Raw genomic sequence first — 26,123 nt, 5'->3', positions numbered from 1 at the left:
GATATGTGACCTGTAGGTATTGAAACTTTTACTGGGCCTGGGTGCAGTGGCTCATCCTAGCACTTTGAGAGACCCAGGCAGGCAGATTGTTTGAACCTGGAGTTCAGGACCAACCTGGGCAACATGGCAAAACCTCGTCACTATAAAAAATACAAAAATTGGCCGGACACGGTGGCACACGCCTGCAGTCCCAGCTATTAGGGAAGGTGAGGTGGGAGGATCACTTGAGCCCAGGAGGCAGAGGTTATAGTGACCTGTGATAGAGTGAGACTGTCTCAAAAACAAACAAACAGAAACAGCTGTTACTATTTTACAGAGATACTAATTTGTATATATTTTCACTTTTATTAACATGTTTTATAAGTTTTGTTTTCTGGGTTAACTGCTTTATAGATTTTTAAATGGGTTGAGCTTAGTAATGTTTTATATTTATAAAAAGTAAAATGTTGAAATTTTCTTAAAATCTGATTTATAGCTATTATTTCATCAAACATGTCCCGCCACTGACAGAAGAACAACTAAATAGGAAACCTGCTCTCCCGTTGAAAACAAGAAGCACACCGGAATTCTCCCTAGTTTTAGACTTGGTAAGTATATTATCTGTAGAGATAGAATAAAGGGGTGAAATTCTTTTTTAGAATCATGCCTATGTTAGCTTTCCCCTTTTTTTGTCAGGATCATGTTTTCCTGAAGGACCAAATATAATTTGGGTCAACTTAATTAACCATATGCAAGACCATAACCCTGCTCTTATTCTTATTTTTACATATATATTATACCAATACACTTTTTATTAATAGTCTCAAAAGCACAATTTCTTATTTTTTTGAGATGGAGTCTCGCTCTGTCGCCCAGACTGGAGTGCAGTGGTGTGATCTCAGCTCACTGCAAGCTCCACCTCCCAGGTTTACGCCATTCTCCTGCCTCAGCCTCCCGATTAGCTGGGACTACCCGTGCCTGCCACTATGCCCGGCTAATTTTTTGTTTTGTATTTTTAGTAGAGACAGGGTTTCACCGTGTTAGCCAAGATGGTCTCGACCTCCTGACCTCATGATCTGCCCGCCTCGGCCTCCCAAAGTGTTGGGATTACAGGCGTGAGCCACTGCGCCCGGCCCCAGTATGATGTCTTGATGTGATTTAAAAATTTGTATTTTAGGGACTGGGTGTGGTAGCTCATGCCTGTAATACTAGAACTTTGGGAGACCGAACTTTGGGTGGATCACTTGAAGCCAGGAGTTTGAGGCCAGCCTGACCAACATGGCAAAACCCATTCTCTATTAAAAATTCAAAAATTAGCTGGGCATGGTGATACATACCTGTAATCTCAGCTACTCAGGAGGCTGAGGCACAAGAATCACTAGAACCCAGGAGACGGAGGTTGCAGTGAGGTGAGATCATGTCACTGCGCTCCAGCCCGGGCAACAGGGCAAGATTCTGTCTCGGAAAAAAAATGATATTTTAGGGTTCCAGAAAACTTTGAAAACAATTATCTCCTATCATTTGCTAACCAAATTTAATATATAGTCACATTTCCCCTCTGCCTCTTGATTTCTTATTAATTTTGTATTTTTAAAATCTGTTTACTTTTTTTAAGGGTAGTAAAGTGAAGCACTGGGATTGAGGAAGGAACTAATTTCTTGATATTAGTAAAAAATGTATCTCATGTCATACTGGAAATATTTTATTATTAAGCATTTGTTACTGGTACCCTATAATTTGAGATGTGGTTTAGCTCTCATAGAAAATTTATCTTAGCCAGGCACAGTGGCTCATGCCTGTAATTCCAGCACTTTGGGAGGCTCCATTCAGCCTAGGAATTCGAGACCAGCCCAGACAACATAGTGAGACCCATGTCTCTACAAAAAATGAATGAGCCTGGTGTTGCAAGCCTGTAGTCCCAGCTACTCAGGAGGCCAAGACAGGAGGATCCCTTGAGGCCAGGAGTTTGAGGCGGCAGTGAGCTACAATTGTGCCACTGCATTGCAGTCTGGGCAACAAAGTGAGATCTCATTTCAATTTTAAAAGGAAGGAAAGAAAATTTATCTAGGTCAGGCACAGTGGCTCACACTTGTAATCCCAGCACTTTGGGAGGCCAAGGCGGGTGGATACTTGAGTCCAGGAGTTTGAGACCAGCCTGAACAATATAGTGAAACCCCATCTCCACTAAAAATACAAAAATTAGCCGGGCGTGATGGTGCGTGCCTATAATCTCAGCTGCTTGGGAGGCTGAGGCAGGAGAATCACTTGATCCCGGGAAGCAGAGGTTGCAGTGAACCTAGATCATCTGATGTTGAGTAAAATTGCATGAAACATAATTTGTGAGATACTAAAACATCTACTTAAAGTAAGATGCTTTATACAAAGTTGGAGGATAAGGAGTTACATGAACAGAATATATATTTTTAATAATTAGATTCTACACTTAACATTTGCTAATTGTAAAAAAGTAGCATGCATGTGGGTTTAACTGAAAGTTGGCAACTGCAGAACTCAGAGCCTTGTTTCTCAAACTTGAGCATGTGTCAGAATCTGAAGGGCTTCTAAAAACAGACATTGTTGCCAGGCATGGTGGCTCACTTCTATAATCCCAGCACTTTGGGAGGCCGAGGCATGTTCCTGAGGTCAGGAGTTTGAGACCAGCCTGACCAACATGGTGAAACCCTGTCTCTACTAAAAATACAAAAATTAGCCAGGCGTGATTGCTGGCGCCTGTAATCCCAGCTACTCAGGAGGCTGAGGCAGGAGAATCGTTTGAACCCAGGAGGCGGAGGTTGCAGTGAGCTGAGATCGCACCACTGCACTGTAGCCTGGGCAACAGAACGAGACTCTGTCTCAAAAAAATAAAATAAAATAAACACAGGGATTGCTGAGACCCATCCCCTCCCCTGAGTTTCTGATCATCAGAAGTGAGGTTAACATTTGCATTTCTAACTAGTTCTTAAATGATGTTTATTCTGCTTGCTGGTCCAGGAGCTACACCTGAGAACTAGTGACTTTAGAAACTCCTATCCCAAATTGCTGTGCCACATATAGTAATATATTATAAATGTAAAAATCAACATATGAATGGGTGCTTTCGTGTTTTGGTGATTAAGGATAAAATTATCCTTTGAAGTTTCTTTTACTATCTTGTTTCATTCAATATATGTTTTTTATTTTAAGGATGAAACACTAGTGCATTGTAGTCTAAATGAGCTAGAAGATGCAGCACTTACTTTTCCAGTCCTTTTCCAAGATGTCATTTATCAGGTAATTAAAAATTTTTTGATGATTTTTGGCCTGATAGTTAACATTGTGATAAAAGAAATCTTTTGTATTTTTTTGTGTGTGTATGTGACATTAAATGTGTTTTTCTGTAGAAGTATAATGGATTTCATCAACATCTTAACGATTTATTAACAAAATTAGCATCGTGCTAGATATTACATAAAACAACATTAATTTGTTACTCCAAAAATGCTAACTTTCTTACCTTGAGATCTCAGCTAGTTTCATAATCTGTTTGCCAGCAGGTGGAGGCAGGAGCACTGACATCATAGATATTCAAGAGGAACTTGCCAGGTTAACTCCTGGTGTTTTTTTGTTTTCCAAAAGTCCAATTAATACAAAGAAAACTCATTCCTTGTTGATCATTTTATTTCCTATAGTAGTAATGTGGTCTGTGAAAATTACACTTTAGTACATCTCTTTTATAATTAATCTCAGAATTCCAGGACACTCTTCTAGTTATTATTTTACTTAAGGCATTTTAGTTTAAGCATTTCTCTCTCATCTGTGCTGATGGACAGGTAACAGTGCAAAATACAAGTATCATTAACATTTCATTGTCAATTATGTGTGCTGGCCATAGTTTTTACTTTATGTTTAAGGTTTTTCCATTATTATAAGATTGAGTTAATAATATAAGTGAATACACTTTGAAAATTGCAAAGTGCCTTTCTGTTTTGGAGGTTGTTATTTAACTGGCATTATTTGCATTATATAATAGTTGTTGAAAGATTGGGGATCGAAAAGTTTGTTGTCTATCAAGAGGGAGCCAGCCTAAAGATTAACTTAGTAAAGTCACAGAGCGCTTGCCATGTGGATGATGAAAATGTGTTTGGTTGTTTATGTGCTCTTAAAGGCAGTTAGAATGTGGTTATAGTTTTCTTGGCAGATAATAGTTGATGTCTCACAGAAACCGTGAAATTTAAGAGTTAAATAGAGGTTTGTGGTTCATGGCTACTTTAACCAGTAATGAGTTGTAAGAGGATTTATTTTAGTTGTCAGTTCTAGTTTTAACCTAGGGTAGGTATTATAGCTATGGCAATAAATATTTGAATACTGAATTGACTTTTTATGTAAGCTGATTTTAGTCCTGATATATAATCAGGGGGTCCACAAAATGTACATAAAATTAAAAGATTTAAAGATTTTTCTGTTCCCTTTCAAAACTGATGATTATTTGGTTTAAGGCAAATATTTTTCTTAAGACATTTTCTGTCAAATTTGTTGTTCTTGTTTAGTGGACTTTAAGGACAGGAGTCCTTGTGGCAGATGTAAATAGTATAGTGATATCTTAGTTTTCTCTTTTAATAAGCTCAATAACCTTGTTGGGGTTTTTCTTTGTTTTTTGCTTTTGGGTTTTTTTCATGATTGCATTTGAAAAAAGTGGCTTTAAGGCTTTGAATTTGGAAAGGAAAGCTATTAATTGAAAAATATAGATAAATAATGATTTTGAGATGACTTCTTAAGCTTCTAGGTTTGAAATTGAAATTTATTTCTTACAGATGGTTTTTGTTCTGTTTATGTAATTTTTAGTAGTGAAATAAGAAACTTAAGTAGATAAATTTGATTCTTCCCTTTCATGAGCATTTCTCTTCAGTATGATCATAAAATTGAATTTTTTTCTTACTGCTTCTACCATTTCTGCTTTAACTCTTTTTAAAGTTCTTATTATTTCACGTGGATCTGGATAGTTGTCTTATTTTGAATAAAAAGCTTCTAGCAGCATATATGACTAATTCAAATACTATATATATGTACTGCATCTACCTCTGTGGAATTCAAAGAACTATTTTTCTTATATATTCTGAGTTACACTTTCTGAAACTGAAAAATAAATGATCTAGCCTAAATGAGCTCACAGAGCAGGTAGTTTGAACCTTATAAGCTATAGAGATGATTGCATTTTAATATGATTTAGTTACCATATCACAGACAGAGTTTAGCTACTTTTTAGTAAATTTTTAGAGGATATCCGTAGTTAATATTGGGTTCATTCCCTTGGATTTCTTGTTTTGGCATAGCCATTCTGTCTTTTAAAAAATAAATGAAGAAATCTTTGGGTTAGGGTTCCCCCAGTTTTCAGACCAGCAAGCTCCCTTTAAACAGGGAATGATGTCTTTTAAACTTTCAGTGGTGTTGTCTCCATCTACTGGCAAAGAAGAAATATACACAAGGGTCTGAGATGATCTAAGAGATATTGGAGAAACCACATTATTAGGTAAGATGTAACTTAAATATTTAACCACTATACTATGATGTGGCCCACTTAAAGGTAGAAATCTGTAAAGTACTGCATATACTCTTATTTTTAAAAAAATTTATTGAGGCGAAATTTACATGACAAAATTAACCATTTTTAAATGAACAGTTCCATAGCGTGTATCTGTATATTCTTGAATGTTAGTTTTATAGCATTTACATATATATGTATGTATATTCTATATGTAAAGATCAAATTTTTCATCTGAAAGCCAGATGGAGTGTCTTCTTGGGACTTATTTTACGTTTTTTTTCTTTGTGTGGTGAATTTGTTATGGTTGACTTACAATTAATTTTAATTCTACATGTTATTTCTGTTTCATTTCAAAATAATTTAATTGTATTATATATGTTTTAATAATTGTCTATATCAGGGGTTGGCAGCCTTTTTCTATAAAGGGCCTGTTGTAAATATTTTAGGTTTTGTGGTCCCTGTCATGACTGCTTTTTGTGCTATTGCAGCATGAAAGTAGCCATGGACAATGCATAAATGAAAAAGCATGACTGTGTCCCAGTACAACTTTATATACAAAAATCAGTGGCAGGTTGCATTTGGCCAACTGGCCATAGTTTGCTGATTCCTGGTCTAATAATTATGAGAGTATATACAGTAAATTTACATATTCAAATTGTAAGTAGAAGTAAGTAATCAAATGTTCATCAAAATTCTTGTAAATGTATGTAGAAAATTTAAATTAGATCCACAGTAATCTGGTTGTGGGCCTTTAAAGTTTTTTTTAAATCAAAGTTTGAGGGAAATTTGAGGTGGCCACTACTCACATTTAAAGATTGCCTGACTTAATGATACGTACTCTTCTTTTGGTTAATATATAGGAATAAACTTGGTTAATGCAAGTCTTAGAATTTGTAAGCAGGTAGATTATTCTAAATTAGTACCTTGAGGTGTAATTTGAATTTCATTTCTCTAGAGGATTAAAAAAAAACCTGAAAGATCTATCTCAAATTAAAATTTGATGTATGTTACTACTGACACTATGTGGACTAGACAGATTGTAGTTTGTATATGGAGAAAAAGTCATTTGAAAGAAGAACCAACTTGTTAAACGTGAGGAAATGGCACTCATATAGGCAAAATTAAGGCTTTTTGTTTGAACGGGTCTATTTTTCTTAAGTTGGTTTTTTTTTACATTGTTTTATAATCAGTTATTAAGAAAACATGTATTCATAAAATGGTACAAATGCATTTGATATCTGGAAAAACAAGTGCATGATCACTTTTATTGCACATGTTTAATCTTTATATTTAGCCTGTATTGGCACTTTGTCAGGAAATCCATCTCGTGGTGTTACTCAGTTAAGAGGTCTCCACTGTATTTAGTTTCTGTTCCTGCAGATCCACCAATTCAAGACTCTAGGTCATCTCACTCCCTCTTCCATCCCGAAGATGACTTCTATCCACAAGCAGGAGTGAATCAAAAGACATTTTTCACTTAGCTCTTGAGCTGAACCACCTCCTCAATGACCTTCCTCTGTCTCCATCAAGAACTGGAGCTCAGTTTTTTGAAGATGTAATAGAACTACTCAGCCCAAATGTGGCTGATTGAAGACAAAAAGAAGATACCTCATATGTTTCACCACAGTGCAGCCAAACGTAACTGTGTTGTCCAACTCCTCATTCTGTAAAGCTTGGCAGGGGCATCTGATTTTTGACTCTGTTCACCAATAAGACTTTAGCCAGTCAGTGGCTTTCTGAAGATCAGTAAAATCAACAAACTTTGGGTCAGCTGTCCAGAAATCAGATTGTGGTAAGCACTCAAGGACAGATAGGATCCCTGTAGGGAGCTACTTGTAAAAGATGCTTTGTTTTATTAGTAGAGGTTGCTTTTATGGGAAAAGTTGGGGGAAGAGGTGGATGGGGAAGGCCACGGTTAGCAAAGCTTACCCGCGTCCCCATTCTTTCAGTTTTTTTTTTTTTTTTTTTTTTTTTTTTTTTTTTTTTTTTTGAGAAGTCCTCTTCACCCAGCTGGTCCCCCCCCCCCCCCCCCCCCCCCCCCCCCCCCCCCGCCTCCCCCCCCTTTTTTTTTTTAGTTTCACCGTTTCAGGTTTCTCTCTGGATCTGCCCTCTCCAATGCTTAGCGTGAGCACTGGCCAGCTTAGGATAATTTTCATATCACAGACAAAAGAAGTAGAACCAGGTGCAGTGGCTCATGCCTGTAATCCCAGCACTTTGGGAGGCCGAGATGGGCAGATCACCTGAGGTCAGGAGTTCAGGACCACCCTGGCCAACATGGCAAAACCCTATCTCCACAAAAAATAAAAAAAATTAGCCGGGCGTGGTGGCGGGCACCTGTAATCCCAGCTACTCAGGAGGCTGAGGCAGGAAAATCACTTGAACCCAGGTGGCGGAGGTTGCAGTGAGCCGAGATTGTGCCACTGCACTCCAGCCTGAGTGACAAAGCGAGTCTCCATCTCAAAAAAGAAAAGAAAAGAAAGAACAAGAGAAGTAGAGGGTCAGTTGCTTCTGTCTCCTCTTTACAGTCTTTTCTAGAAGAGTCAGCTTTATTTTTGCTTCATGAAGGAAAGAAACCAATCATTTAAATTTATAATTTTGTAGTAAATACCTAATTTTTTTCTCGAGTTCTGGCTTAAATTGATACTAACCAACATGCACATTGTTCTTGAGATTCATAAACCATATTTTTGTTCTACAAAAGTAGCCTTAAAAAAAAAATCTTTTGAGGCCAGGGACAGTGGCTTGCTTGTAATCCTTGCACTGGGAGGCTGAAGTGAGAGGAATGCTTGAGCCTGGGAGTTTGAGACCAGCCTTGGCAAGATAGTGAGAGATCCTGTCCCTACAAAAAAAAAAAAAAAAAAAAAAAATTAGCCGGGCATGGTGGGGAGCACCTATAGTCCCAGCTACTCGGTAGGCTGAGGCAGGAGGATTGCTTGAGCCAGGAGGCTGAAAAATCAGACAACCATTTCAGGGTCATAGTTGCATAGTATGGAGGATAAAACTAATATTTTAGCTTGTAGGGAATAATAATTCAAAATTAATTATAGATGAATATTAAAAATACTACTTTAGAATAATTTTAAAGGCACTTTCCCATCCTTATTAGTAAGTTTAGTTATTGGTACTAATTTTTTCATCATAATTATTCATTATTAATTGGCCAAAAACGGAAAAGATACAAATGAAACCAATAGTTCTCTACTTCTTAAAAATATGGAAAATATATTTCATGGGGATTCTTTGTCTAAAATGTATCTTTTAAAATTAGGAGCAATTCATTAAAATAAAATACAGGCCGGGTATGGTGGCTCATGCCTGTAATGATAGCACTTTGGGAGCCCTAGGTGGGTGGATGGCTTGAGCTCAGGAGTTCAAGACCAGCCTGGGCAGTGTAGTGAGACCTTGTCTCTACAAAAAATGCGAAAATAGGTGGCACACACCTCTAGTCCCAGCTACTTGGGAAGCAGAGGTGGGAAGATCACCTGAACCCCGGGAGCTTCAGGCCCTAGTGAGCTGTGATCATGCCACTGCACTCCACCCTGGGTGACAGAGAGCCAGTCTCAAAAAGAAAAAAAAAGGAGAAAAAACATACGGGCCAGCCGTGGTGGCTCACACCTGTAATCCCAACACTTTGGGAGCCTGAGGCAGGTGGATCACCTGAGGTCAGAGAGTTCGAGACCAGCCTAAACAACATGGTGAAACCCCTGTCTCTACTGAAAAAAAAAAGATTAGCTGGGCGTGGTGGCAGGTGCCTGTAATCCCAGCTACTCGGGAGGCTTAGGCAGGAGAGTTGCTTGAACCCAGGAGGCAGAGGTTGCAGTGAGCCGAAATCGCACCATTGCACTCTAGCCTGGGCAACAGAGTGAGACTCTGTCTCAAAAAAAAAAAAAAGAAAGAAAGAAAGAAAAGAAAAGAAAACATACTATGTGGAAAGTTCTTATTTAATGGCTATAAATTTAGAAGGCATGACAGTTGATTACATTAAATTGGAGGCTTCATTTCCTTTGAAGTTTAGAGTTTGAGTTTAAAGGTAACATTTTTGTTTTACTGAACTGGCCATTGTTTTGACTAAACTTTTATTAATGTAAATACATCAAGTTTTTAAATATATGCAAATATATGTACATACAATATAATGGCCAATTTTTCCCTGATGAAAATTTTGCTTCATTGGTAACTTTTTTTTTTTTTTTTTTTTTTTGAGACAGAGTCTCAATCTGTTGCCCAGGCTGGAGTGCAATGGCGCTATCTTGGCTCACCACAATCTCTGCCTCCCGGGTTCAAGAAATTCTCCTGCCTCAGCCTCCCGAATAACTAGGATTATAGGCACGTGCTACTGAGGCCAGCTAATTTTTCTATTTTTAGTAGAGATGGGGTTTCACCCTGTTGGCCAGGCTGGTCTTGAACTCCTCACCTCAAGTGATCTGCCCACCTCGGCCTCCCAAAATGTTGGGATTACAGGCATTAGCCACCATGCCCAGCCCCATTGGTAACTTTTAATATAAATCATATAAATCATGTATATGAATACATTAAGCTTTATTTTATCCTACTTTGACTTTTTTTTTTGGAGGCATGGTGTCGCTGTGTCACCCAGTCTGGAATGCATTGACACAATCTCCGCTCACTATAGCCTCTATCTTCCCGGCTCAAACCGTCTTCTCACCTCAGCCTCCCAAATAGTAGCTGGGACTACAGGAATGTGCCACCATGCCCTTTTTTGTATTTTTTGTAGAGACAGGGTTTCTCTGTGTTGCCCAGGCTGGTCTCAAACTCCTGGGCTCAAGCAATCCACCCACTTCAGACTCCCAAAGTGCTGGGATTACAGATGTGAGCCACCATGCCCTGCCTGTACTCTTTAAAAAATTTCTTTTCAGGTTGATTTCTGTTTGAGTAAGGTTTTGCATGAACTTTTTTTTTTTTTTCTTTCTTTTTTTGAGACAGAGTCTCACTCTGTCGCCCAGGCTGGAGTGCAGTGGCGCAATCTTGGCTCACTGCCAGCTCCACCTCCCGGGTTCACGCCTTTCTCCTGCCTCAGCCTCCTGTGTAGCTGGGACTACAGGCGCCTGCCACCACGCCCGGCTAATTTTTTCGTATTTTTAGTAGAGACAGGGTTTCACCGTGTAAGCCAGGATGGTCTCGATCTCCTGACCTCGTGATCCGCCCACCTCGGCCCCCCAAAGTGCTGGGATTAAAGGTGTGAGCCACCGCGCCTGGCTTTTTTTTTTTTTTTTTTTTAAATAAGACTAAGTCTTGCTGCTCTGTCGTCCAGGCTAGAGTATGGTGGTGCCATCTCAGCTCACTGCAACCTCCACCTCCTGGGTTCAAGCAATTCTCCTGCCTCAGCCTCCCGAGTAGCTGGGATTACAGGCATGGGCCACCACAGTGGCCAATTTTTGTATTTTTAGTAGAGATGGGGTTTCACCATGTTGGCCAGGCTGGTCACGAACTCCTGACCTCAACTGATCTGCCCACCTCGGCCTCCCAAAGTGCTGGGATTGTAGGTGTGAGCCACTGCGCCCAGCTGCAGAAGCTTTTAATTTAGGGATTTTTTGTTGTTTTGTTTTTATTTTTATTGGTTTTAGTGTTTACCTATTCATCCCAAATTTATCCACCTACAAATACTACCCCCAGCATCTGTCTGCCTCTTATTGGAATTTTTGTGAAGCAAAAGATGACTATTGTAAAATCACTCGGTGGGTTATGAAATTGAGACCACTCTAGGGCCTACCTGAGCAATCCTTTTGCTTTAGAGAAGGTTTGGGTTTTATCTTTAAGCTCTGGTATTGATGCTAAGAACATGTTAACTAAATTAAACAATTTACTGAAACAGTTTGTTATCTCCCTCTTCCAAAAGTATAGATTGTGGCTGTAGGGCTTTCTCTTTGGAATTGAGGTTGCCCAGTTCTGCCCAATAGAATCATACTCACTCCAGCTCTTCTTGTGACTGATTACTTTTAAACAATGAGATAGATAATAATAGCTAATAGCTATTGGCACTTTGAGTGTACCAGACAGTGTTCTAGGTACTTTACATGTATTAACTTATTTAATCTTCACAACCACCTTATGATGTAGATATTGTTGTTATATTCTATATTTTGTAGATAGGGAAACTGAGGTATACAGAAGAGTTAAAAAATTGGTACAGCCACTTGTACACTTGTGGTATCTACTGATGGTAAGATTTTTTCAGTTAATTGTAGCATCTCATTCTTTCTGTTCTTTTTTTTTTTTTGGAGACGGTCTCATTCTGCCACCCAGTCTGGAGTACAGTGACATGATCACATCTCACTGCAGCCTCAACCTCCTGGGTTCAAGCAATTCTCCTGCCTCAGCCCCCTGAGTAGCTGGGACTATGGGCGAGTGCCACCACGCCTGGCTAATTTTTGTATTTTTTTGTAGAGACATGGTTTCACCATGTTGCCAGGCTAGTCTGAAAACTCCTGGGCTCAAGTGATCTGTTCACCTTGGCCTCCCAAAATGGATTATAGGCATTGAGCCACCACACCTGGCTGCATCTCATTCTTTATATTCCTCAACTTTGTTGATTTTCTACTGTTTTAATTCTTCTTAATTAAGTAAGAAATAGCACCTACCAGTCATCTTTTTGATTAAAAGAAAACAGATGTCATACTCTAAAGTGGGTGATTCCTTGGATTCATCATTTTTTAAAACCTATTGCTACAGTGTAGCAATAGGTTGGAAGGATGTCGTGAAAAAAGTTTCAAAGATGTTTCTTTTTGAAAGTTATGGTCTGCTGGGCGCTGTGGCTAGCCCCTGTAATCCCAGCACTTTGGGAGGCTGAGGCGGGTGGATCACGAGGTCAGGAGTTCAAGAGCAGCCTGGCCGAGATGGTGAAACCCCCTTCTGTACTAAAAATACAAAAAAATTAGTCAGGCATGGTGGCGGACCCCTGTCAGCCGAGCTATTGGGGAGGCTGAGGCAGAGAATTGCTTGAACCCGGGAGGTGGAGGTTGCAGTGAGCTGGAATTGCACCACTGCACTCCAGCCTGGGTGACAGAGTGAGACTCTGTCTCAAAAAATAAAAAAATAAAGTTATGGTCGTATTATCTGGGCCTAAAAATCATTTAGAAATGTTTTTCCTAAAAAGACTAACATGTAATTTTTTGGGGGGTCATACTATTGAAATTATCTGATATTAGATTAAGGTTTGATAAACTAATAAAAATTACTAAGTATATAACTTGAAATTATATAATTCGACGTGAGTTTTAATTTAGACAGACTTTACCACGTAGTATCTAGAATCAGTTTATAAGTGGATTGTCATTTTAATGGCTACCTTTTTATTTTTTATTTTTTTAATTTTTTTGAGACAGTCTTGCTTAATCACCCAGGCTGGAGTGCAGTGGTGTGATCTCACCTCAGTGCAACCTCCACCTTCCCTGTTCCAGTGATTGTCCCGCTTCAGCCTTTCAAGTAGCTGGGACTACAGGCGTGCACCACCACCATGCCCAGCTAATTTTTTGTATTTTTAGTAGAGACGGAGTTTTCACCATGTTGGCCAGGCTGGTCTTGAACTCCTGACTTTAGGTGATCCGCCCGCCTTGGCCTCTCAAAGTGCTGAGATTACAGGCGTGACCTACCACGCCCAGCCAATGACTACTTTTTTAAAAATCCAGCTATGTTAACTATTAATAGCCTTTCAGTACTATCTATATACAATTTTTATCTTAATACAAAAAAATAGACCATCAAGTATTACTCATATCAAGTAGTATTAGTGTAGTGGGTTTTTTGAAATTATATATATGGCTGGGCACGATGGCTCATGCCTGTAATCCCAGCACTTTGGGAGGCCAAGGCAGGCAGATCACATGCCTTGCCGACATGGCAAAACCCCGTCTCTACTAAAAATACAAAAATTAGCCGGTTGTGGTGGCATGCGCCTATAGCCCCAGCTACTTGGGAGGCTGATGCAGGAGAATCGCTTAAACCTGGGGGAGACGGAGGTTGCAGTGAGCTGAGACCACACCATTGCACTCCAGCCTGGGCAACAGAGCAAGACTCCATTTAAAAAAAAAATTATATATTCATTTTCTGTGTAAAATTTAAATTTTGGTAAAATCAGTTTACAACACCTTTTTTTTTTTTCCCCCGAGACGGAGTCTCACTCTGTTGCCCAGGCTGGAGTGCAGTAGCGCATCTTGGCTCACTGCAACCTCTGTCTCCTGGGTTCAAGCAATTCTCCGGTCTCAGCCTCCCCAGTAGCTGGGACTACAGGTGCATGCCACCACGTCCAGCCAATTTTTGTATATTTAGTAGTATATTTAGTAGAGACAGGGTTTCAACATGTTGGTCTGGCTGGTCTCAAACTCCTGACCTCAGGCGATCCACTCGTCTCGGCCTCCCAAAGTGCTGGGATTACAGGCGTGAGCCACCATGCCTGGCACCACAACACTCTTTTACAGATATTCTGATAGATTTTCATTTTAAAAGTTTTGCATAATGAACATGTTCATAAATCCGTATCTTCAAGTGTAGTAGTCAATCTTGAATAGTTTTTTAATGTAATTATTTCTTATTATGACTTTAGGCATTATTTTTAAACTTTTGACATTTTCCACAATATATTTGGTTTACTGAGAAAATATTAAAATTATTTGTACTATAAATAAAGTATTATCGATTTGAAGAAACATGTATACTAGACTGAAATGAAGCTTTTGGCCTTTGGGAGATTACATAATTTTGAAGAGTTGCAAGTTTCAAGAAGGTAAAATACTAAGTAGAGAAAGGTGTGGATTAAGGAAATGTAGAAAATGGGAAGTGGGCAGCTCAGGAGAGGAATCTTTGTATGAGAGTAAAATTAGAAGAAAAATGGAGTTAATGCTATTTGTAGAATAGATTTTAAAGCATTTGGATGCATGTCTATGTGTGCATTCTGTCTGTTTTTGTATCTCTGACCTAACACAATAAAGTAATGGTAGTCTCAAAAGTTAAGCTCATTGTATTGTATGTACCTGACAGATGTTCTTTATTTGTTCTTACCAGACAGTACGTAGCGCTTCTTGACTTACATATTTCTGTTCACGCTTACCTATATCCAAATGACTTAGACGCTGCTGGCCTTATATCTCATCTCTACTTCTGTTTCTGAGATTTTGCCTTTGCATCACATGGCACAACCCCATGTGACCCTAACCCCAGCCTGGTACCTTTCTATGTTTCTTCCCACTTTCCTCCCTCATTCTCTGCCTGTGTCTTTTAATACTGAAATACCTTCTTGTTCACATGGCGAATGTGTTCTGAGGATAGGAACTATTACTTTCAACGATTACTCTTTCTATTCTCATAGTAAAGAAATACTCTAGCAATATGTTCCTTTATCTTCAGTGCCACCTTTTATCCCCAGTAAAAAAACACATTTTGAAAGCAATGTCAAATTTTAAGATGCGTGTTATATTTAAGTATAGTTAAAGTAGTAGTATGCACAATGAAGTTATAGCTTTGACCTAATCTGGAAGTCACTGTATGAGAAGTTGGAAAATGTCACCTTTGAACAATGTTCCACTTACTATGGCTGGAAAATATTGTTAACTCGACATATTCTTGTGCGGTGGAATTGTGTTGTGTTCAGAGGCAATAAATCTCAAAGAGGCCCTGCTTATCTTAGTTTACTGCAGGTTGAATATCCCTAATTCAAAAAAATGCAAAATCTGAAATGCCTCAAAATCTGAAATTTATCACCAGGTGTGGTGGCTGATGCCTGTAATACCAGCACCCTGGGAGGCCGAGGTGGGGAGATCACCTGAGTTTGAGAGTTTGAGAGTTTGAGACCAGCCTGGTCAACACGGTGAAAACCGTCTCTATTAAAAATACAAAAATGAGCCAGATGTGGTGGCACATGCCTATAACCCCAGCTACTGGGGAGACTGAGGCATGAGAATTGCTTGAACCCGGGAGGCAGAGGTTGCAGTAAGCCAAGATCATGTTACTGCACTCCAGCCTGGGCAGCAGAATGAGACGGTCTCGCAAAAAAAAAAAAAAAAAAAAAAGAAAATCTGAAACTTAGTCGGGTGTGATGGGTCATGCCTATAATCCCAGCACTTTGGGAAGCCAAGGCAATATTGCTTGAGCCTAAGAGTTTGAGACCAGCCTGGGCGAGATAGTGAGAGCCCATCTCTACCAAAAAAAAATTGTTTAAAGCCAGGCATGGTGTTATGCACCTGTCATCCCAGCTACGTGGAAGACTAAGGCAGGAGGATCACTTCAGCCCAGCAGGTCGAGGCTGCAGTGGCCATGTTTGCACCACTGCACTCCAACCTGGACAACAGAGTGAAACCTTGTCTTAAAAAAAGAACAAAAACAGCCTGAAACTTTTTGAGCGCTGACATGACTTTCAAAGGAAATGCTCATTGGATCATTTTGCATTTTCAGATAAGGGACACTCAGCCTGTATATGGAGCAAGTGATAATAGGGATATTGAAAATAAAACATTTATATATGTATGAAAAAATGAAATATTTTTGGTTACTAACCGCATGTGAGTGATGAACACCGGCAACAAGTAAAAGGTTCTGATAGTTTATAGTTTATCATCTACCTTGAGATGGAATTCAGAAAAAGTATTGGCAGAATTGATGGATTTTTCTTAACCATCACAAATCTGTTTTGAAAAGACTCAGTTGATTAAAGTGATTTTGTTAGTAAAATAATATATATACAAATCTGTTGTTATTTGGCTTACCAAAGAAATAAGGTGTGTGTGGTTTTCAATCAAGGCTACAAACTACACCAAATGTTTCAGGATGAAAATGTTAAAATTGATTAGAAGAACAACTATAGTTAAATGTTTTAGACCTTATCCTAAATGATGGTGATTGGGTGCTGAGGATTTGGCTCTTTTTTTCTGCTTTGAGGAGGGGTATGTGGTTTACTTTGTTTTTGATTAGTCAAGACTGATAGGATTAGGCCGGGTGGAGTGGCTCACGCCTGTAATCCCAGCACTTTGGGAGGCAGGCAGATCACTTGAGGTTAGGAGTTTGAGACCAGCATGGACAACGTGGTGAAACCCCATCTCTACTAAAAATACAAAAATTAGCCAGGCATGGTGGCCCAAGCCTGTAATCCCAGCTGCTCCGGAGGCTGAGGTAGGAGAATTGCTTGAACCCTGGAGGTGGAGGTTGCAGTGAGCCGAGATGGCGCCACTGCATTCCAGCCTGAGGGAAAGAGCAAGACTCCTCAAAAAAAAACTAATAGGATTAAAAACAAGTAAACCTTTATCTAGCCCAGAGATGGGGACAGAGTGATATTATTAGCATAGTAATGATCATTCAAAATTTGTCTTCTGGCCTGGCTTGGTGGCTCATGCCTATAATCTCAGCACTTTGGGAGGCCAAGGCAGGCGGATCACCTGAGGTCAGGAGTTTGAGACCTGGCTTCCCAACGTGGCGAAACCCCGTCTCTACTAAAAGTACAAAAAGTTAGCCAGTCGTGGTGACGAGCACCTGTAATCCCAGCTACTCTGGAGGCTGAGGCAGGAGAATCACTTGAACCCAGGAGGCGGAGGTTGCAGTGAGCCAAGATCGTGCCACTGCACTCCAGCCTGGGCCACAAGAGTGAAACTCTATCTCAAACAAACAAAATTTGTCTCCTATAAGTGGTCAGTTCTTAAGGAAATTCTCTATTTTGCCCTAAAACATTCCTAGAACTAGATTTTTGTCATGGGGGCATTTTTGTGTGCATGTATATGGATGCCAGAATTGAAACTCCACTAAGCCTAGATTTAAATTTGTTGCTACCACAAGATGTTTGGTTTGTTTTTAATCTGAATCCGTGAATCTAGTTCAATAAATACTTGTTATTCGTGGTATATGAAGTACAGTATTTTTCTTTCTGTAAAATTTTTTAACAAAATGAATACAATTTAGAGGAGTCAGAATGTAAATAGTTTTAATGGTTGCTCATGGCTTTTTGAATATTAGATTATAGGAGCTATATTAAATGTAGGCAAAGAGAGACATAGAAATAAGAAAATAATATATGTAAAGCAGCTCTGTGGGAACTGTAGTCTTTTCCGATACTGACCAGTAGGTTTTGAGAACTGTTGTGTTTGACTGTTACAATTTTAATTTCAAGTAGCCAATAGTGCTAATTTAGATGCCACATCTGAGTCATTAAATGTAGAATAGGAAGATTGATTTCTGAAAAACTGAGGTTATTTAAACCCACCAATCCAGATGTCTCCTTTTGAATATTATTTACCTTGATATAAATTTAAAAGATATTTTTAGCAGGTGGTTGTTTGAAGGAATTCTGAATAATTATTGAGGAAGGTCATTGAGACAGGTCAGCTAGAGGTGGACACAGTAATTGGATGGATGCTACGTGGCTGGAAGATGGAGCTTATTGGTGGATCAAAATCTCAGAGGGAAACTTTCCATTTTTAGCTTAAATGTTTATTAAAATTACATACCAGTGAAGTACTGTATGCTGCTATTAGTAAAAATGACTTGATCATCAGTGATGATTATTATCCCACCAAAGAGATTGGTTTAAGTGATCAATTGTATGTGAAATATACTTGGTTTGAGTGGTACTTAGTTAATATTTCTATACTTTTAAAACATGAACTTTTTCATTATAGTCAAAGTTAGAATACAGTACATCTTAAAAAGAAGTGGTTTCCCATTGTATGTTTATTTGCTGAAACTTATCTTTGTATTTCCTTAGGTTTATGTGAGATTAAGACCATTTTTCAGGGAATTCCTGGAACGAATGTCTCAGATGTATGAGGTAAACATGCTTAAGCTAATTACATATGTATTTTTATTTTATTCAATATAGTACCCATATTTAGACCATGTATAATGATTACTTCTTTTCCCCTGAATTTATAGATCATTCTTTTTACTGCTTCTAAGAAGGTGTATGCAGACAAGTTACTGAACATACTAGACCCTAAAAAGCAACTGGTCAGGTAAATTTAATTAAGAAATAGTGGAAATGTCTGTCACACTGATCTATGAAATTACTGATTCTATTTCATTTTAATGGCCATTTTCATTTGGCTGCATATGTGTTAAATGGTGAATATAAATGAATTTTTTAAGCCCCTAAACTCTTTAAAAGAGTTCCTAATGATGCAACTCCAGACAGACGTTCTTTAAAGGATACAAAGATCCAGTGCCTTTATTCACTGTGACATCTATATCCTCATTTCTTTTGGGATTGGGGGAGACAGGGGTTGGGGGGTTGTGTGGAATTTTTCCACATTGTGCATGATGTTTCATCTCCATATGTCTCTGAGGTAATGCATGTTAATTTACTTTTTAATGGCATAGAGAAAATTTATTTTTTAACAGAAAGGATCAAATTAAGCCCTTGCTTTTTTTGAAAGCAAATGTATCTTCCATGGAAAGAAAATGTTACATGAATCTGATTGGAAATTACAATGGGTTTAGTCACTCAAGTTATCCTGACTGGACTCAGTTCCTTGTGTGTGCCCTGAGCCAGCAGATGCAGTGTTTTCCTGGTTAATGGGAGTGCCGTGGTGATTTTAAAACATTATGATAATTAGTTCCATTGTTTTGTCAGCTGAAGTGAGATAGTAAGACTGCAGCAGTCTTGCTGTATCCTTTAAGATGAGGGGTTAATCTTTGAATTTTTGATCAAAAGCCGAGAGAGATGACACAAAGGGCTCATAAAAGCTTTAATAGGGCCGGGCGCGGTGGCTCACGCCTGTAATCCCAGCACTTTGGGAGGCCAAGTCCGGCTAATCACCTGAGGTCAGGAGTTCAAGGTCAACCTGACCAACATGGGAGAAACCCCGTCTCTACTAAAAATACAAAATTAGGTGGGCATGGTGGTGCATGCCTGTAATCCCAGCCACTCAGGAGGCTGAGGCAAGAGAATCACTTGAACCCGGGAGGCGGAGATTGTGGTGAGCCGAGATCGTGCCATTGCACTCCAGCCTGGGCAAGAAGAGCAAAACTCCGTCTCAAAAAAAAAAAAAAAGACTTTAATAGCTGGGTTGGTTGGTTCGTTCTCTTTCTTTCTTTCTTTCTTTCTTTCTTTCTTTCTTTCTTTCCTTCTTTCTTTTTTCTTTTTCTCTGTCTCTTTTTCTCTCTCTTTCTCTCTCTCTCTCTCTGTCTCTCTCCTCTCTCTTTCTCTCTTTATTTCTTTCTTTGTCTTTTTTTTTTTTGAGGCGGATTCTCACTCTGTTGCCCAGGCTGGAGTGCAGTTTGCGATCTCTGCCTTCTGAGTTTAAAAGATTCTCCTGCCTCAGCCTCTCGAGTAGCTGGGACTACAGGTGCGTGCCACCACACCTGGCTAATTTTTAGTGTTTTTAATAGAGACGGGGTTTCATCATATTGGCCAGGCTGGTCTTGAACTCCTGACCTCAAGTGATTCACCTACTTTGGCCTCCCAAAGTGCTGGGATTACAGATGTGAGCCACCGCACCCAGCCCAGCTGAGTATAAATTTTCTTAAATACTTTTCCCATGTTGTCTTACTGGAAAATCCTAAACTGTATTTTCTGCTGTTAACAGTACCTTTATTATTCAGTGGTTGCAAGTATACTGAAAGGCTTTTCCTAATGTTCATATTTTGGAAGGTTTTTTCTTCTAAATAAAGCTGTGATATCTTTTGTTTTTTAATCTAAAGGGTCAAAATAAGTAAGCTGCAGTCACACAAATGGGAAATGGTATTTTCTATTCACAAAAGTATATTGTAATTTATACTAATTTTACCTCACTTTACTAAAGTATACCCAGTGATTTTGTTTTGATGACTTCATTCATTATAATGATTTCTGTTCAGCACCTCCAGTATTCCAGGGAACAGTGGTGAGCAACACAAGCTCTTCCCTCTTGGAGCTTTCATTTACTAATGAGGAGCAAATGATAGTTATGCTATGACAATGTGTTATAAATTAACAATCCTCTTTTAAACTAGATTTATAAAACCTACACACTTGAGGGTTTCCATTTGTTTTATCTAGACGTATTTTGAGAAATCTGAAACAAAAGCTTGTTTTTTTGTTTGTTTGTTGTTTGAAACAGTCTTGCTCTGTCGCCCAGCCTGGAGTGCAGTGGTGCAATCTTGGCTCACTGTAAACTCCGCCTCCGAGATTCAAGCGATTCTCCTGCCTCAGCCTTTTGATTAGCTGGGATGGCAGGTGCGCATCACCATGCCTAGCTAATTTTTCTATTTTTAATAGAGACGGGGTTTCATCATGTTGGTCAGGCTGGTCTGGAACTCCTGACCTCGTGATCTGCCCACCTTGGCCTCCCAAAGTGCTGAGATTACAGGCGTGAGCCACTGCACCCGGCCAACAAAAGCTTTTCAAACAGTAGATTGTGAGTGCTATAGGGAATTTGTCGGTGACAAGGTAGATTCTAAGAAATTCCTATGATCTAGGCTGAGCGCCGTGGCTCCCGCCTGTAATCCCAGCACTTTGGGAGGCCAAGGCAGGCAGATCACGAGGTCAGGAGTTCAAGACCAGCCTGGCCAACATAATGAAACCTCGTCTCTACTAAAAATACAAAAAAAATTAGCTGGGCATGGTGGCAGGTGCCTGTAATCCCAGCTACTCGGGAGGCAGAGGTTGCAGTGAGCCGAGAGTCTGCCATTGCACTCCAGCCTGGGCGACAGTGGGAGACTCCATCTCAAAAAAAAAAAAAAAAAAAAAAAAAAGAAATTCCTGTGATCTCTAAATCTCATGAGTTTCTAACGCAAGTCTGTAGTCACATGGATGATCTGCTCTTTGATGACTGGTACAAATAGTTTTTTTCTAAAAATGCAAATACATGCTATACACCCTCAGATTCCTGAATGAATAATTGGAAGGCTTTTACTGTAATTTAATTAAAATAACTGTAGTATCTGCGTACAGATTCAGTCGTCTCCTGTCTCAATGAGTTTGCCACTGTTGTTGAAAAGGCATCAACAGTGACTTGAATTTACATGCTGTATCTGCCTTTCCAATTTCCTCATATCCAAATGTTTATAGAAATAAAACAATGAATCTTTTTTTTTTTTTTTTTTTTTGAGACGGAGTCTTGCTCTGTGCCCCAGGCTGGAGTGCAGTGGCGCGATCTCGGCTCACTGCAAGCTCCGCCTCCCGGGTTCACGCCATTCTCCTGCCTCAGCCTCCCGAGTAGCTGGGACTATAGGCGCCCGCCAACACACCCGGCTAATTTTTTGTATTTTTAGTAGAGACGGGGTTTCACTGTGTTAGCCAGGATGGTCTCGATCTCCTGACCTCGTGATCCGCCCGCCTCGGCCTCCCAAAGTGCTGGGATTACAGGCTTGAGCCACCGCGCCCGGCCTAAAACAATGAATCTTATTTAGGCCCAACCAAGGCTTGAATTAATTTGCTTAGTCTTTTTTTTGTTTGTTTTTTCAAAGTAGAACTGACTAAACCTTCCTGGGGCCAGATGATCATTTGACTGTGATTATTAAAGTTATTCCTTATAATAGGGGGGAAAGAACTGCTTACACATTTTGTCTGTTTGTTAAATTCTTCCTTTTTGCCATACCAACTGGCACTGATAATTTTAAGGTTGAGTTTTTATTTGTGTGTGTATATGTAGATTTTTATTTATTCTTGGTAGCACCGTGACAGATTTTGCGGGTAGAAAATATCCATTTCTTGAAACTGCATAATTTGAAATACAGGTCCAAATAGGTCCTAGGTTTTGCAAAATTGTTAGTGTGATTAAGACACAGGGAAGACAACTTACCAGTTATTAATATATACAGAATAGAGTACTTCAAGGTAGAAAAAAATTATATGAATCAATTATTAGTAATGTTCAGAGACTAGTATTTTGAATATAAATTGAGATTATAATAATCACTTTAGTATTTATTATTGTAAAACCTTTAATAGCTTTCTAAAATGATGTAGCATTTTTCTATTTGGGTGAAACATCAGTTTACATTTATAATACTTGATACTTAAATCTGAATTCCTCATTTCATTTAATCTGTTTTTTTCAAATGATCATATACATATACTAAAAGAAAGAGGGGTGTTTAGGAAAAGTTGAAATGATGGAATGTTTTGGTCTTAGGACCTTTTCTCAAAAAATATAAGGAAATCTAAAAAGCATTTTTTAAAATGCCAACACAAAAACATTCCTTCTTATATTTTCTATTCTGGCATGTACAGGGATAGGGAGGCTGTGTGGTCCACTGGTTAGAGCCAAGGACTGGAAGCCAGGAGGATCCTGGGTTCCAATGCGGGGCTAACCACTGACTTACTGTGTGACCTTGGGCAAGTCACTTGACCTCCTTGTTCCTCAGTCAACCATCTGGAAAATTGGTTAAAAAGCAGGACCTCGCTGACAACCAGATGCTGCATCTGAGCTGAGCTTTCTTGGGTAAATAAATTACAAAAACAATTTAGAATTTTTAATTACCCTTTATAATTTAATAATAACATTTTGGGATAAACTCAAGTTCTTTAAGGCATAGTAATATTTGGTTGTAAGCGTTCAGTAATTGCTAAGAATTTTTATAGTAAAATGGCAGCCCAACGCTTAGACCCATATTTGTGTTTGAATTTCCTTCAAGAGAGAAACTAATATGGCTTAACCTATAAAGCCTATGGTATATATATATGTGTATATGTTCTACTTTTTAGAAAGTTTTTTTTTTTATTTGTTTTTATTTTTATGTTTAGGCACCGGCTTTTCCGTGAACATTGTGTTTGTGTACAAGGAAACTATATAAAGGACTTAAATATTCTTGGAAGAGATCTTTCAAAAACTATAATAATTGACAACTCACCACAAGCCTTTGCATATCAGGTAAGAAGAAAGTTGATAAACAAACTCAGATTGGAAAAAATACAATGAAGACACATGCTGCCAAACAGAATATGATGGGAGAAGAAGAAGAGAATTTTCACTGGTGGAATTTCCCTTTAATGTGTCATTTTTTTAGAATTAGAAATGACAAAATGGTATATTCCTTTTGGAAAATTTTTACTTAAATGGCATGCAGCATAAATGAAGAAAAACCTGAGTAAGAAAACTATAAGATAAGCATCATTTAATAGCATTCTTATCAGTTATTAAATCAGTAATTAGTAATTTAATCATAAACATATTTGAGTACTATAGTTAGTTTATGTTCTTCTGGTCTGGTTATTTGGTTTAATGTTCTGAAATATTTTCTTAGACTATTTTGTCAATATATTTGTACCCTTTGTTAATATTTCTTTGACATATAACTACAAATATAGATGAGTCATCCTTCCTTCCTTTTTTTGTTTTTGTTTTCGTTTTTGTTTTTGTTTTTTGAGAAGGAGTTTCACTCTTGTTGCCCAAACTGGAGTGGAGTGCGATGGCGCGATCTCGGCTCACTGCAACCTCCGCCTCCCAGATTGAAGCGATTCTCCTGCCTCAACCTCCCAAGTAGCTGGGATTACAGGTGCCTGCTACCACGCCTGGCTAATTTTGTATTTTTAGTAGAGACGGGGTTTCTCCATGTTGGTCAGGCTGGTCTCGAACTCCCGACCTCAGGTGATCTGCCTGCCTCAGCCTCCCAAAGTGGTGGGATTACAGGTGTGAGCCACTGCGCCTGCCTGATGAGTCATCCTTTCAAGGTATATTTTAGATTACGAATATGTCCATGTGATATGATTCCTTTTTTCTTTTTTTGTTTTCCTTTTTTTTTTGGAGATGGAGTCTCTCTGTGTCTCCCAGGCTGGAGTGCATTGGCACTATCTCAGCTCACTGCAGCCTCCACCTCCCAGGTTCAAGTGATTCTCCTGCCTCTGCCTCCTTAGTAGCTGGCATTACGGGTGCGCGCCACTATGCCTTGCTAATTTTTTTGTATTATTAGTAGAGATGGGGTTTTGCTATGTTGGCCAGGCTGGTCTCGAACTTCCTTTTTTTTTTTTTTGAGACGGAGTCTCGCTCTGTCGCCCAGGCTGGAGTGCATTGGCGCAATCTCGGCTCACTGCAAGCTCTGCCTCCGGGGTTCACGCCATTCTCCTGCCTCAGCCTCTCCGAGTAGCTGGGACTACAGGCGCCCGCCACCACGCCTGGCTAATTTTTTGTATTTTTAGTAGAGACGGGGTTTCACTGTGGTCTCGATCTCTTGACCTCGTGATCTGCCCGCCTCAGCCTCCCAAAGTGCTGGGATTACAGGTGTGAGCTACCACACCCAGCCCCGTGTGATAGGATTTCTTAGATTTACTTCACAATAAGCCAGTCCAGAATAGGGATGATGCAAAGTGGATTGGAGTATAAACTAGATTTGTCCTGTGTTTCAAAATGTCTGTAATAAAAAGAAAACAAGGGAAAAGCTGTATATGACATTAAGTTATATTTAGGTCCTTACTTTTATTTGTTTACATTTAAAAATGTCTTTTAAGAATTTCATCTTGGTTCCTTGATAAAATTAAATCAATTATCCTCCATCTCATATACAACATTTTTTTTTTTTTTTGACGGAGTCTCGCTCTGTCGCCCAGGCTGGAGTACAGTGGCATGATCTCGGCTCACTGTAAGCTCTACCTCCTGGGTTCACGCCATTCTCCTGCCTCAGCCTCCCGAGTAGCTGGGACTACAGGCACGCGCCACCATGCCTGGTTAATTTTTTGTATTTTTAGTAGAGACGGGTTTCACTGTGTTAGCCAGGATGGTCTCGATCTCCTGACCTCGTGATCCGCCCGCCTCGGCCTCCCAAAGTGCTGGGATTACAGGTGTGAGCCACCGCACCCGGCCCATTTAGCCTAAATTTTAAAACATTTTATCCCAGAGATTATTCACCATAAAACAAATATGGCTTGCATTCTTGTTTTTAGGCTCCTCTTCAATGAAATACCATTAATTTGTTAAGTTTCTGCTGTATTTCAAGTTATCATCCTACTCGATGGGAATAGAATAATGAATGGGAGATATGGTCACTGTATTTAAGGGAAAGAAAAAGTATAGGCTTTTCTGTATTCTCTTTAGATTGGCGGTGTCCCATCTTTCACAGTGCCTACCTAGCATTGTACTAATTGTAACTATTTCTTCAAGGAATAATGGAATATTTTAGTTATATTAATGATCCTTCTAAAATGTATTTTAATGGAACTTTCTTGTTTAGTTTTATATACTCTGAGAAGAAATGACACTGAAAAACCAAGAGGTTTCAATTTATTTCCTTATCCTCTGTCTCTTGCACTATTGAGTTGTCAAAGTCTGGTGACATTACTTTTCAAAGGAACTTTTAGATAAGTGTTTACTTAATAAATCTTTATTTTTTAACTTTTTCCAAACTAGGTAAAATATAAGTAAAAGAGGATTTAATTACTTATTTATTGTTTTAGCTTTCTAATGGAATCCCTATAGAAAGTTGGTTTATGGATAAAAATGACAATGAACTCCTAAAATTGATTCCATTCCTGGAGAAGCTTGTAGAACTGGTAAGTATAGCTCATCTTTTTCTGTTGTGTTTTTGTTAGCTCAACTATATAGAAATAAATATTTTTAAATGTCTTTGCTTTGTGTGTACTGACTTATAAAGTCAACTGTGAGCCAGGTCACAGGTGCCATCATAGGCACCTGTAGTGCTGGCTACTTTAGAGTCTGAGGCAGGAGGATTGATTGAGCCTAGGAATTTGAGGTCATACTAGGCAACATGGTGAGAC

At 39.1% G+C, this 26,123-nt stretch overlaps 1 protein-coding gene across 6 annotated transcripts in view; it reads left to right on the top strand.

Annotated features, from left to right (window-relative positions):
- CTDSPL2 (CTD small phosphatase like 2) overlaps positions 1-26,123 on the top strand; it is a 113,195-nt gene that overhangs the window by 80,012 nt on the left and 7,060 nt on the right. For all 6 annotated transcript variants that reach the window (XM_030814160.1, XM_003266837.4, XM_030814157.1 and 3 more), the window contains exons 7-12: positions 476-587; positions 3,163-3,249; positions 18,201-18,263; positions 18,368-18,447; positions 23,160-23,286; positions 25,803-25,898. In XM_030814160.1, the coding sequence (XP_030670020.1) occupies positions 476-587; positions 3,163-3,249; positions 18,201-18,263; positions 18,368-18,447; positions 23,160-23,286; positions 25,803-25,898 (565 nt within the window). The remainder of the gene's footprint in view (positions 1-475; positions 588-3,162; positions 3,250-18,200; positions 18,264-18,367; positions 18,448-23,159; positions 23,287-25,802; positions 25,899-26,123) is intronic.

Source organism: Nomascus leucogenys, chromosome 6 (assembly GCF_006542625.1).
Source record: "Nomascus leucogenys isolate Asia chromosome 6, Asia_NLE_v1, whole genome shotgun sequence".
NCBI classification, from domain to species: domain Eukaryota; kingdom Metazoa; phylum Chordata; class Mammalia; order Primates; family Hylobatidae; genus Nomascus; species Nomascus leucogenys.
This window is presented reverse-complemented; position numbering and strand designations above follow the sequence as displayed.